Source organism: Sapajus apella, unplaced genomic scaffold, assembly GCF_009761245.1.
Source record: "Sapajus apella isolate SASKATOON/1434 unplaced genomic scaffold, GSC_monkey_1.0 scaffold185, whole genome shotgun sequence".
Classification (NCBI taxonomy): domain Eukaryota; kingdom Metazoa; phylum Chordata; class Mammalia; order Primates; family Cebidae; genus Sapajus; species Sapajus apella.
In genome coordinates, this window is record NW_022437125.1 from 480,023 (window position 1) to 493,091 (window position 13,069).

The window sequence follows — 13,069 nt, forward strand, 5'->3', positions numbered from 1 at the left end:
GGGTGGTGTGCGCCTGTAATCCCAGCTACTCTGGAGGCTGAGGCTCAAGGATTGCTTGAGCCCAGGAGTTCAAGACTAGGTTGGGCAACATGGCAAGACCTCATATCTAAAAAAAAAAAAAAATTAAAAAGTAAGTGAATTAAAAATTAAAATAGACGCAGGGAGAAGTGGCTCATGCCTATAATCACAGCAGTATGGGAGGCCGAGGCAGGAGGATCTCTCAAGGCTGGGCGTTTGAGACCAGCCTGGACAATACAGGGAGACCTTGCCTCTACAATAATAATAATAATAATAATAATAATTAGCCAGGTGTGGTGGTGTGTGCCTGTAGTCCCAGATACTTGAGAAGCTGAGGCAGGAGGATCATCTGAGCCCAGGAAGCAGAAGCTGCAGTGAGCTGTGATTGCACCCCTGCACTCCAGCCTGGGTGACAGAGTGAGCCCCTGTTGCAAGAAAAAAAGGAAAAGCAAAGCATAATAAAAGAAAAAAAGAGGTCGGGTGTGGCGGCTCACGCCTGTAATCCCAGCACTTTGGGAGGCTGAGGCGGGCAGATCACCTGAGGTCAGGAGTTTGAGACCAGCCTGGCCAACATGGAGAAATCCTGTCTCTACTAAAAATACAAAATTAGCTGGGTATGGTGGTGCATGCCTGTAGTTCCAGCTATTTGGGAGGCTGAGGCAGGAGAATTGCTTGAACCCAGGAGGCGGAGGTTGTGGTGAGACAAGATCGTGCCACTGCACTCCAGCCTGGGCAACAAGAGCGAAACTCTGTCTCAAAAAACAAAACAAAACAAAACAAAACCTTTTTAAAAAAAGGAACTTGGCCATTTTCAAACTGTTGCTTTGAAAGCAAAGACGTGCCCACACTTGTTCACAGAGCTTTCCTTGCAAAGGAGGGTGTTTAGTTCGGCCAAAACTGGACATAGCAAAGTCTCCTTGGCAACCGCACACTTGTGGTTCATTTTCGCCCGCTCGCCAGGGGGAGGCTGGGCAGAACGGCTCAGTTCAAGTGGGCAAAGCTGACCCTGCGGAAGGCTGGGGTGACAGGGAGACAAAGACAACTCGGAGCAGTCCCTGCCCCTGAATTCTGTAGCCCCGAGAGAGGACACGTAGATTCCTACGACAGGCAGCGAGAGGCCAGCAGTACTGAATGTGACTGCAGGAAGAAGGGGAGGGACGATGAGTTACAGGAGCAGGAAAGGAAAAGGGGTCAGGAACCAGCCTCCGGAAGGATCACCGTCTCCCCATGTGCGCGTGGAGGATGTTGACAGTGTCTGCGTCAGAGCACGGCGTGGGCATTAAACAGAAGAGCTCGAGGCATTTCATCAGTCCTCAGTGCTGACGCTTTCATAGTGCCTCTGGCATTGAACTATGTCTCATGATCAATAGTGGGCAAAGTGCAATTCCCAGCACTGCTTCTTTCTCAGTAATAAATATACAAAACATAATGATCACGTATACTTTCCTTTTCTTTTTTACCCAAAGGTACACTACTTTTTTTTTTTTTTTTTTTTGGAGACAGGAGTCTTGCTCTGTTGCCCAGGCTGGAGTACAGTGGCATGATCTTGACTCATTGCAACCTCTGCCTCCTGGGTTCGATCGCTTCTCCTGCCTCAGTCTCCCAAGCAACTGGGATTGCATGTGCCCACCACCACATCTGGCTAATTTTTGTATTTTTAGTGGAGGCGGAGTTTCACCACGTTAGCCAGTCTGGTCTCAAACTCCTGACCTCAGGTGATCCACCCATCTTGGCCTCCCAAAGTGTCGGGATTACAGGCGTAAGCCACTGTGCCTGGCCCAGATTTTCCTTTTTAAAGACAGCATCCAACTCCAGCACCCAGGCTGGAGTGCAGTGGCTTGATCACAGCTCACTGCAGCCTCAAACTCCTGGGCTCAAGTGATCCTCCCACCTCAGCCTCCCCAGTAGCTGAGACTACATGTGGGCGTCACCACACCCAGCTCATTAAAAAAAAAAATTATAGTGATGGAATCTTATTATGTTGCCCAGGCTGGTATCAAACTCCTGGCCTCCAACAGTCCTCCTGCCTTGGCCTCCCAAAGCACTGGGAATACAGGTGTGAGCCACCGTGCCCGGCCTCATCTTTTAACCAAGTGGAACTTTGGTGCGATGAATCGTTCACATAAATAGCAAGGAGGCAGCTTCAAGTTAAACTGAGACTCCAGAGATGGTTCATCAGTTTCCACAAGGATATGTGCAGGCAGGAACATCCTCAGTTACTCAGACATGGTGGTGTACGCCTGTAGTTTCAGCTCCTCAGGAAGCTAGACGCAGGAGAATCCCTTGAGCCCAGAAAGTCAAGGTTGCAGTGAGCTGTAATCACACCACTGCATTTTTTTTTTTTTTTTTTGAGATGAGGTCTTGCTCTGTCACCAGACTATAGGCATGAGCCACCACACCCAGCTAATTTTTGTATTTTTAGTAGAGTCGGGGTTTCACCATGTTGCCCAGGCTGGTCTCGAACTCCTGACCTCAAGTGAACTGACCGCCTCGGTCTCCCAAAGTGCTGGGATTACAGGTGTCAGCCACCGCACCCTGTCCCACATGACTTTTTATAATCCCAAGGAATTTTATCTCCGCAGCTGGATCTCCAGGACCAACTAAGAATCTGCGGGGCTTGGTGCAAAAAGAACATGTTGGCCTCTTGTTTAAAAGTTATTGTGAATTTCAAGACTCAACAGTAAAGCATTAAAAGAGCGTGGATGGCCGGGCGTGGTGGCGCCACCTGTAGTCCCAGCTACTTGAGAGACTGAGGCAGGACAATTGCTCGAACCCAGGAGGCAGAGGTTGCAGTGAGCCAAGTTGGCATCACTGCACTCCAGCCTGGACAAAAGAGTGAGGCTTCATCTCAAAAAGAAAAGAAAAAAAGGTGTGGTGGCTCACGACTGTAATCCAGCACTTTGGGAGGCCAAGGCAGGTGGATCACAAGGTCAGGAGATCAAGACCATCCTGGCTAACACGGCGAAACTCCATCTCTACTAAAAATACAAAAAATTAGCTGGGTGTGGTGGCGGGCACCTGTAGTCCCACTTAGGAGGCTGAGGCAGGAGAATCGCTTGAACCCGGGAGGTGGAGGTTGCAGTGAGCTGAGATCATGCCACTGCACTCCAGTCTGGGCGACAGGCAAGACTCTGTCTCAAAAAAAAAAAAAAAAAAAGGTGGCTCAGTACTTTGGGAAGCCAAGGCAGGAGGATCACGAGGTCAGGAGATTGAGATCATCCTGGCTAACACAGTGAAACCCCATGTCTACTAAAAATACAAAAAATTAGCTGGGCATGGTGGCACATGCCTGTAGTCCCAGCTACTCGGGAGGCTGAGGCAGGAGAATTGCTTAAACCCGGAGATGGAGGTTGCAGTAAGCCGAGATTGTGCCATTGCACTCCCACCTGGGCGACAGAGTGAGACTCTATCTCAAAAAAAAAAGGAAAAGCATGAAGCCCGGGGTGACTTCTGGTTACCTCAAACATCAAGCCATGCTTCTGGCAGAAGGTCTGCACTTCCAGGTAGGCGGTGCTCTGCAGGGCTTCCCTCTCTGCGTCCATATCTGCAAGGAGGAGCATGGAGGGTGTTAGTGGAAAGGGCCCAGTGCTCTTCCCAGTTGCACAGCTCTGCTTTTATTTATTTACTTTTGACTTTTTCCCCCTTTTTGTGGAGAATGAGGTCTCGCTATGTTGCCCAGGCTGGTCTCGAGTTCCTGGTCTCAAGCGATCCTCCATCCCCTGCCTCCCAAAGTGCTGGGGTTACAGACTTGAGCCACTGCGACTGGCCTATGACTAAAGCCTCATCTGCTGCCACCATCTCAAAAAAAAAAAAAAAGAAAAAATTCACAATAGGTAGTTATTTATGTTGTGGGGGTCTCCCTATGTTGCCCAGGCTGGTCTTGAACTCCTGAATTCAAGCCATCTTCCTGTCTCAGCCTTCCAAAGTTTTGAGATTACAGGCATGAGCCACTATACCCAGTGCTATATATATTTTAAAAAATATTTTGCTGCTATACAACTGATTTGCTAATGGAAAAAATATATATATTTTGGGCCGGGCACAGTGGCACACACCTGTAATCCCAACACTTTGGGAGGCCGAGGTGGGTGGATCACAAGGTCAAGAGATTAAGACCATTCTGGCCAACATGGTGAAACCCCGTCTCTACTTTAAAAAATACAAAAATTAGCTGGGCATGGTGGTGCGTGCCTGTAGTCCAAGCTGCTGGGGAGGCTGAGGCAAGAGAATTGCTTTAATCTGGGAGGTGGTTACAGTGAGCCGAGATCGCGCCACTGTACTCCAGCCTGGCAACAGAGCAAGACCCTGTTTAAAAAAAAAAAAAATTGTTAAGGAACAGGTCTCACTCCCTCACCCAGGCTGGAGTGCAGTGGTGCGATCACAGCTCACTGTAACCTCAAACTCCTAGCATCGATCAATCCTCCCACCTCAGCCTCCCAAGTAGCTGGGATTACAGGCACGCACCACCACATCCCTATAATTTTTTAAAATTTTTTGTAGAGAAGGAGTTTCACCATGTTTCTCAGGCTGGTCTCGGACTCCTAGGCTCAAGCAATCCTCTTGCTTTGGCCTCCCAAAGCACTGGGATTACAGGAGTGAGCCACCATGCCCCGCGGGTTACATCTTGTTTGCCAGGGCGCCCCTTAGGCTTAACCACGAGGCACAATCAATCAATCAATAATTTTTAAAAGTAATTGCAGTTTGTGAAGAATCCCGTGGAAAACACGTGGGTGGGCTGGACTGGAGGATACCATGGACAAATCTACTTTATTTTTTTTCTTTTCTTTTTTATTGCTTTGAGATAGAGTCTCGCTCCATCACCCAGGCTGGAGTGCAGTGGCGAAATATTGGATCACTGCAACCTCCGCCTCCCCGGTTCAAGAGATTCTCCTGCTTCAGCTTCCCAAGCAGCTGGGATTACAGGCACGCACCACCACGCCTGGCTAATTTTTCTATTTTTCTCAGAGATGGGGTTTCATCATGTTGGCCAGGCTAGTCTGGAACTCCTGACCTCAGGTGATCCACCTGCCTCAGCCTCCCAAAGTGCTGGGATTACAGGCATGGGCTACCGCACCCAGCCTATTTTTTTAAATTTCTTTTATTTGTTTATATATTTTTTGAGATGGAGTCTCACTCTGTTGGCTCACTGCAACTTCCGCCCCCCCGGTTCAAGCGATTCTCCCACCTCAGCCTCCTGAGTAGCTAGGACTACAGGCGCATACCACTACACCCAGCTAATCTTTTGTATTTTCAGTAGAGATGGGGTTTCACCATGTTGGTCAGAATGATGTCAAACTCCTGACCTCATGATCCACCTACCTCGGGCTTTCAAAGTGCTGGGATTACAGTCATGAGCCACTGCACCCAGCCTACTTTTTTTTTTTTTTTTACTTTTTGTAGAGATGGGGCCTCGCCATCTTACTCAGGCTGGTCTTGAACTCCTGAGTTCAAGCAATCCGCCCACCTCAGCGGGACAAATCTATTTTAGATTGAGGGGCAGAGAAGGGCTCCCTGAAAGGGGGTGTTGGCCCTGAGACCCAAAGGATCAGAATAAGGAGAAGAGGGAACTGTGAGGGTGACAGTCCTAATATGGGGCCCAGGCCTTGTGGGTTACTGGATCTGTGGGTTTTGGTGTGGATACAACAAGTGGACAAGGAAGCGACCACATGAGATAAGGCTGGGGAGGTGAGCAGAGTCCCATCGCCCAGGTCATGCAGCTATGGCAAGATTCTGGCAGTTTTTAAGCCTGTTGGTCATGAATGTTAGTTGCAACATCAAACACCACTCACAGAAACTCTATCAAGTTTGGTTCTCAGTGTGTGTTCTCAGTGGGGCTTCTTAAGGAGGAAACAGAGGGTCCAGGAGGCCCCCAGATGAGTCGCTACCTGGGCTGCACTCACATCAAGGTCTCCCAGTTCTCCCCCCCTCAGCCTCCCAATGTTCTGGGATTGCAGGTGTGAACCACCACACCTGGCCCACAAGCTGCAGCTACTTAATTTATGTGTCCTTTCCCCCAGCCAGGTTGTAATCTCTATGAGAGCACATATAAATACAGCGGTGTGGCCGGCCGCAGTGGCTCACACCTGTAATTTTAGCACTTTGAAAGGCCAAGGCGGGCAGATCACCTGAGATCAGGTGTTTGACACCAGCCTACTCAACATGGTGAAATCCTGTCTCTACTAAAAATACAAAAATTAGCCGGGCATGGTGGCAGGTGCCTTTAATCCCAGCTTACCAGGAGGCTGAGGCAGGAGAATTGCTTGAACCTGGGAGGTGGAGGTTGCAGTGAGCTGAGATCGCACAACTGCACTCCAGCCTGGGCGACGGAGAGAGACCCTGCCTCAAAAAACAAAACAAAACAAATGTCCCGGCAAATGCTCCATAATGCTCTGTTCACCAAAACAAATTTTTAAAAATCCAGTTTGTATTATCTGCCACTTTCCTGGTGTAAATACTCCACCCTGGTCAGTTTCAAGCTGCCAGCTGACTTCTCCGATTGTGGAGTTGGGCAGTGCTGTGTAGCAACACCCTATTAGCTAATATCTCCTTTTTGGTTTTTTCTTTGTTTTTTCGAGACGGAGTCTTGCTCTGTTGCCCAGGCTGGAGTGCAGTGGCACAATCTTTGCTCACTACAACCTCCACCTCCTGGGTTCAAACAATTCTCCTGCCTCAGTCACCCCAGTAACTGGGACTACAGTCACGCACCACCAGGCCCAGCTAATTTTTTGTGTTTTTAGTAGAGACGGGGTTTTGCCGTGCTGCCCAGGCTAATCAGAAACCCCTGACCTCAAGTGATCCACCTGCGTCAGCCTCCCAAAGGGCTGAGATTACAGGTGTGAGCCACGGCACCTGGTTCGCATCTAGGTCTCCTAAAGGACTCCAGGAACCGTGCCCAAGCCCTGACACCGCTTGAAGGGAGTGCCCACTTGCCTCTGAGCCCCCACCCGTACCCTGCACCTTACCTGAGGCCGTGGAGCTGATGAAGATGGCCACACTGCTGGGCAGAGGTGCTGGGAGGGGGCCGGCTTCACCCTGGAGAAGCCGCCGGCGGGTACTCGGGCTGAGGGGGCCCACGCTCATTGCTGCCCACCCACCGAAATGACCCTTCCCCTGGAAAGGGTCTGGGGTTCAGAGACCTCACACCAGCAGCCTAGGAGTCCAGCCAGGCAGGGCCATCAGGAGCGGGGCTCCCATTTCACCTTCTGAGGCTCCCCCAGTGACCCACAGCCCCCACCACCTCCAGCGCCTCTGGGGAGCTCAACCAGCTCCTCTCCACTGCTTTCCCGGGTCTGCAAGCACTCATGACGGGTATTGGACAGCGGCCTCCCCGCCAAGCCCTCTGGATATTGGCTCCTCTAGTCACGGGAGTCCTCTTCCCAGCACCTTGTCCTGAGAGTTCAGTGGTCGCCACAGCAACTGTGGTTTCCCAGTGCTAGGCATTGGGGCCTGGGTCCCCTGGGGCCTACCCATGTAAGTTGAGCCTGAGCCCAGGTGTGCAGAGGAGACGCTGGGAGCCATGCCCAGCCCCACGGCCCAGGCAAGAAAGACAAACGCTTGATGAAACTCCCGCCCTATCCTGCCCTTAAGGACCACCCCCTCCCACGAGGCAAACTCCTTCCACGTCCAAGCACCACCGGTACTATTTCAAACAGCAGTTCTCACCTGGGGACCACTTAGCCCCCAGGGAACACTGGCAATGTCTGGGGACCTTTTCAGTTGCCATGAGTGGGAGATGCTACTGGCGTCATCTGGGTGGAGACCAGGGATGCTATTCAACATCTGACAATGCCCAACAAGCCGCTGCTGAGTGATCCATCCCCAACTGTCAGCAGTGTTGAGAAACTGAGGAACCAGTTTTAGGCCAGGAGCAGTGGCTCATGCCTGTAATCCCAGCACTTTGGGAGGCCACAGTGGATGGATCACCTGAGGTCAGGAGTTCAAGAGCAGCCTGGCCAACATGATAAAACCCCATCTCTATGAAAAATACAAAAATTAGCTGGGCATGGTGGTGGCACGGGCCTGTAGTCCCAGCTACCTGGGAGGCTGAGGCAGGAGAATCACTTGAACTCAGGAGGTGGAGGTTGTAGTAAACTGAGATCGCGCCACTGCACTCCAGCCTGGTGATGGAGCGAGATTCCATCTCGAAAGGAAAAAAAAAAAGAAACTAGTTTTAAATCAACTCTACTAGCTGGGCACAGTGGCTTGTGCCAGTCATCCCAGCTATTCAAGAGGCCAGGGAGGATCACTTGAGCCAGGAGTTCAAGACCAGCCTGGGCAACAAACATAGTGAGACCTCATCTCTGCAAAAAAAAAAGTTTTTAAAAAAATATAGCCATGGCATGGTGGTTCACGCCTGTTGTCCCAGCTACTTGGGTGGCTGAGAGGAGAGAATTGCATGAGCGCAAGAGTTCAAGGCTGCTGTGAGCTTTGATCATGTGCCTGTAATCCCACCACTTTGAGAGGACAAGGTGGACGGATCACTTGTGGTCAGGAGTTCAAGACCAGCCTGGCCAACATGGTGAAACTAAAAATACAAAAAATTAGCTGGGTGTGGTGGCAGGCACCTGTAATCCCAGCTACTTGGGAAGCTGCGGCAGGAGAATTACTTGAACCTGGGAGGCAGAGGTTGCAGTGAGCCTAGATTGCACATTACACTCCAGCCTGGGCAACAAGAGCAAAACTTCATCTCAAAAAAAAAATTTTTTTTGGGCCGGGCGCGGTGGCTCATGCCTGTAATCCCAGCACTTTGGGAGGCCGAGGCAGGTGAATCACGAGGTCAAGAGATTGAGACCATCCCGGTCAACACGGTGAAACCCCGTCTCTACTAAAAATATAAAAAATTAGCTGGGCATGGTGGCGCGTGTCTGTAATCCCAGCTACTCAGGAGGCTGAGGCAGGAGAATTGCCTGAACCCAGGAGGCGGAGGTTGCGGTGAGCCGAGATCGCGCCATTGCACTCCAGCCTGGGTAACAAGAGCGAAACTCAAGTCTCAAAAAAAATAAAATTTTTTTTGTAGAGATGGGGTCTTGCTGTGTTGAGTTCAAGGCTGGAACTTGGCAGGTTTCTGGCAGGAAGCCATCCCCCCACCTGAGCCTCCCAAAGTGCTGGTATTACAGGCATGAGCCTCCACTGCCAGCCATGATCTAACATTACTGAAAATGCCCTGGTGACCCAAATCCTGCCCAGCGTCTTCACAGCTGTAGCAAACCGCTGCTGGAGGCAGAGAGAACAAAGGCATACCTTGGCATCCATGAGGTTGGCTCCTCCATCGCCCTCCTGGAGGGCTTAAGCAGGGGGGCTCCCTCTCGGGGCACCAGCCGCATGGTCTGTGAAATGAAACTAAGAGTCATTCAGGGCACTCATCTCTGGAGCAATATATGAGGTAGCACAATGTGTTAGCAGATCAAAATTAATGCCAAAAATATCCACCATGAACAAAATATCACCACGGCAGTCGGGAGACAGGTTTGTAAAATACAAGTGATATTGATTCTGTAGGATTACTGGGCATTTTCAAACTTTTGTGTGTTTTGCTGTTACTATCCTCTCTGGCTTAACTTCCCTTCCCTGCCTTGTCCCCCCGGGACGGACTCTGCCAGTGAGCGATCCCCAAGAGCACCCTCTCAGGTTCCATGATCCCTTAAGATTCAGAGAATTAAAAAATAGTGTTGTAGGCCGGGCGCAGTGGCTCATGCCTGTAATCCCAGGACTTTGGGAGGCCGAGGCGGGCTGATCACCAGGGGTCAGAAGTTGAAGATCAGCCGGGCCAACATAGGGAAACGCTGTCTCTACTAAACATACAAAAATTAGCAGGGCGTGACAGTGCACATCTGTAATCACAGCTACTTGGGAGGCTGAGACATGAGAATCACTTGAACCCAGGAGATGGAGGTTGCAGTGAGCTGAGATTGCACCACTGCCCTCCAGCCTGGGCAACAAGAGCCAGACTCCATCAAAAAAATAAATAAAAAATAAAATAAAACCAAAAAAAAGCTGTAGCACTCATAGATACTCACAGGTTATGGTGAATGGGTATAAATTAAAATCAGCTGAAGGGCCAGCTGCAGTGGCTCATGCCTATAATCTCAGCACTTTGGGAGGCTGAGGCAGGAGGATTGCTTGAACCCAGGAGTTTAAGACCAGCCTGGGCAACATAGGGAGACAGCATCTCCACAAAATAAAAAATTAGCCAGGGCTGGTGTGGTGGTTCGTGCCTATAATTCCAGCACTTTGGGAGTCCAAGTGTTCAAGACCAGCCTGGGCAACATGGTGAAACCCCATCTCTACAAAAAATTAGCCAGGTGTGGTGGTACACACCTGTAGTTCTAGCTATTCAAAAGGCTGAGGATCACTTGAGCCTGGGAGGCAGAGGTTGAAGTGAGCCAAGATCATACCACTGTACTCCAGCCTGGGCAACAGAGTGAGACCCTATCTCGGAAAAAAAAAATCAGCTGAGCATAGTGGCTCACTCCCGTAATCCCAGCACTTTGAGAGGCCGAGGCAGGTGGATCACAAGGTCAGGAGTTGGAGAGCAGCCTGAACAACATGTTGAAACCTGTCTCTACTAAAAATATAAAAATTAGCTGGCATGGTGGCATGTACCTGCAATCCCAGCTACTCAGAAGCCTGAGGCAGGAGAATCGCTTGAACCTGGAGCCGGAGGTTGCAGTGAGCCGAGATCGCACCACTGCACTCCAGCCTGGGCGACAGAGCAAGACTCCATCTCAAATAATAAAATTAAAAAAAAAAAATCTCCCTAGACATTGCTATGTCCTCTAAGGGGCAGAATTCCCCTTGCTTGAGAACCCCTAGTCTAATGCATCTAGCTTATTTCAACCTCGGGGGCCTTTGCACGTGCTCTGCTTGAATGCTCTATCCTGCATCTGTTTATGTCATTCACATTTTAGCTTCAATGTTACCTCCTCCTGAGAGGCCATCTCCGACCATCCGACCATCCCACTGCGTAGTGACCCCTTAAGCCACTCCCAATGCCATCGCCCTAATTTAATTTTCGTCACGGTACTTACCACCAGCTGATAATGTTTCTACGTGATTATTGTTTATCTCTCCCACGAGAAAGTGAATTCCATGAGCCCAAGGATCTTGTCTGGTAAGGTTGGCGTGCCTGGCACGTAGTAGGTGCTCAGTAAATTATCGTCCCAACAACAGGTTCATCCACAACTATTTCTCTTTCTTGACTTTTGTTTGTTGCTGAAGAAGACAGCGGAGCAAGACTGGGCTTCTCCGGGAAGGACAGAGGCCCTTTGCAGCATCAGCGCTCCGGCTGCCCCTGGGGGCTCCAGCCTCTCTTTTGTCCTTGCTGGTAGTGGAAGGGCCAATTTAGACTCCTCTGGGGAAGGAGGTTAGAGAGGACAGTTTCCTGGCCTCAGCGCCACCCGGAAGACAAGCCCCTGGCTATCCTAGTAACTTTTGTCTTAGGTATTTCATGGGTCTCTCCTTGCCCAAATCTCCCAGCAACTGGGATAATGAAAGAAATTGTTTGCACTCGGGCACCAGCTTAGCCGGGCACTCCGCCCAGACTTGGTGGTTAACCATTGTGTGCCAGGCTGATACGGCTTCTCGTAAAAGATGCCATTTGCTAAGGGTCTAGGAGGTGCCAGTTGGGTGGCATTTGGCATTAGCAGTCCACATAATTACCCCAAGAGATGGACATTACGATCCTGTTTCATGGATGAAGAAAGCAAGATGCAGAAAAGTGAAGTCCCGTGCCTGTGATGCTTCACGACTCTGGACTTGAAATTTCTCACCAACCCAGGAGTTTGGTGAGACAATGAAATGTATTTATATAGTGAGTGAGGCTAGCACCGTGCCTACATCTCAGGAAGGACCTGCAAGATATTAGCCATGATTAATCACCATTAAAACTCCGATACCAGGAGCAGTGGTTCATGCCTGCAATCCCAGCACTTCCGGAGGCCGAGGCGGGTGGATCACCCGAGGTCAGGCATTCCAGACCAGTCTGGCCAATGTGGTGAGATCCCCATCTCTACTAAAAATACAAAAATTAGCTGGGCGTGTGATGCACGCCTGTAATCCCAGCTACTTGGGAGGCTGAGGCACAAAAATTGTTTGAACCCGGGAGGCAGAGATTGCAGTGCACTCCAGCCTGGGCAACAGAGCAAGACTCCATCTCAAAAACAAAAAATCTCCAAGGCTGGGCTTGGTGGCTCGTGCCTCTAATCCCAGCACTTTGGGAGCCCGAGGTGGATGTATCACCTGAGGTCAGGAGTTCAAGACCAGCCTGGCTAGCATGGTGAGACCCCATCTCTACTAAAAAAAAAAAACAAAAATTATCTGGGCATGGTGATGCACACCTGTAATCCCAACTACGTGGGAGGCTGAGGCACGAGAATTATTTGAACCCAGGAGGTGGAGGTTGCAGTGAGCTGAGATCGAGCGACTGCATTCCAGCCTGCGCAACAGAGCAAGACTCCGTCTCAAAAAGTAAAAAACAAAAATCACTTCTGCCAGCTTCCCTCAACAAGTGGTAGAGTCGGGAATCAAGCCCAGTTTGGTCTCCAAGGTCAAGGTTCCAGCAAGCGTTAAGGAAATCTGTCTCTAGACCAGGACTTCCTGACCTCACCACTGACGACATTTGGAACTAGACTTTTTTTTTGAGACAGAGTCCTGCTCTGTCGCCCAGGCTGGAGTATAATGGCGTGATCTCAGCTCACTGCAACCTCCGCCGCCCAGGTTCAAGCAATTATCCTGCCTCAGCCTCCCGAGTGGCTGGGATTACAGGCACCTGCCACTGCACCCTGCTAATTTTTTTGTTTGTTTGTATTTTAGTAGAGACGGGGTTTCACCATCTTGGCCAGGCTGGTCTTCAACTCCTGACCTCAGGTGATTCACCCGCCTTGGCCTCCCAAAGTGCTGGGATTACAGGCGTGAGCCTCCTCACCTGGCGGGACTAGACTATCCTTTGTTGGGGGCCCTGTCCTGTCCAATGTAAGGTGTTGAGCAGCCTCTGGCCTCCACCCACAAGATGCAAGTAACACACACATGCTCCAGTCACGACAACCACAGCTAT

The 13,069-nt window shown here is 50.3% G+C and overlaps 1 protein-coding gene across 6 annotated transcripts in view; it reads right to left on the reverse strand.

Annotated features, from left to right (window-relative positions):
• The window catches only part of NWD1 (NACHT and WD repeat domain containing 1), an 85,264-nt gene extending 73,618 nt beyond the window's left edge, over positions 1 to 11,646 (reverse strand). For 2 of the 6 annotated variants that reach the window (XM_032268665.1, XM_032268661.1), the window contains exons 1-3: positions 11,046 to 11,508; positions 9,259 to 9,344; positions 3,477 to 3,562 (exon numbers count right to left, since the gene is read on the reverse strand). In XM_032268665.1, coding sequence (XP_032124556.1) covers positions 3,477 to 3,560 — 84 coding nt within the window. In that variant the 5' untranslated portion in view covers positions 3,561 to 3,562; positions 9,259 to 9,344; positions 11,046 to 11,508. Of the gene's footprint in view, positions 1 to 3,476; positions 3,563 to 9,258; positions 9,348 to 11,045 lie in introns of those variants that run through there. The other 4 variants (XM_032268664.1, XM_032268667.1, XM_032268663.1 and 1 more) reach the window with 4 other exon arrangements.
• Between the last annotated feature and the right edge of the window lie 1,423 nt (positions 11,647 to 13,069).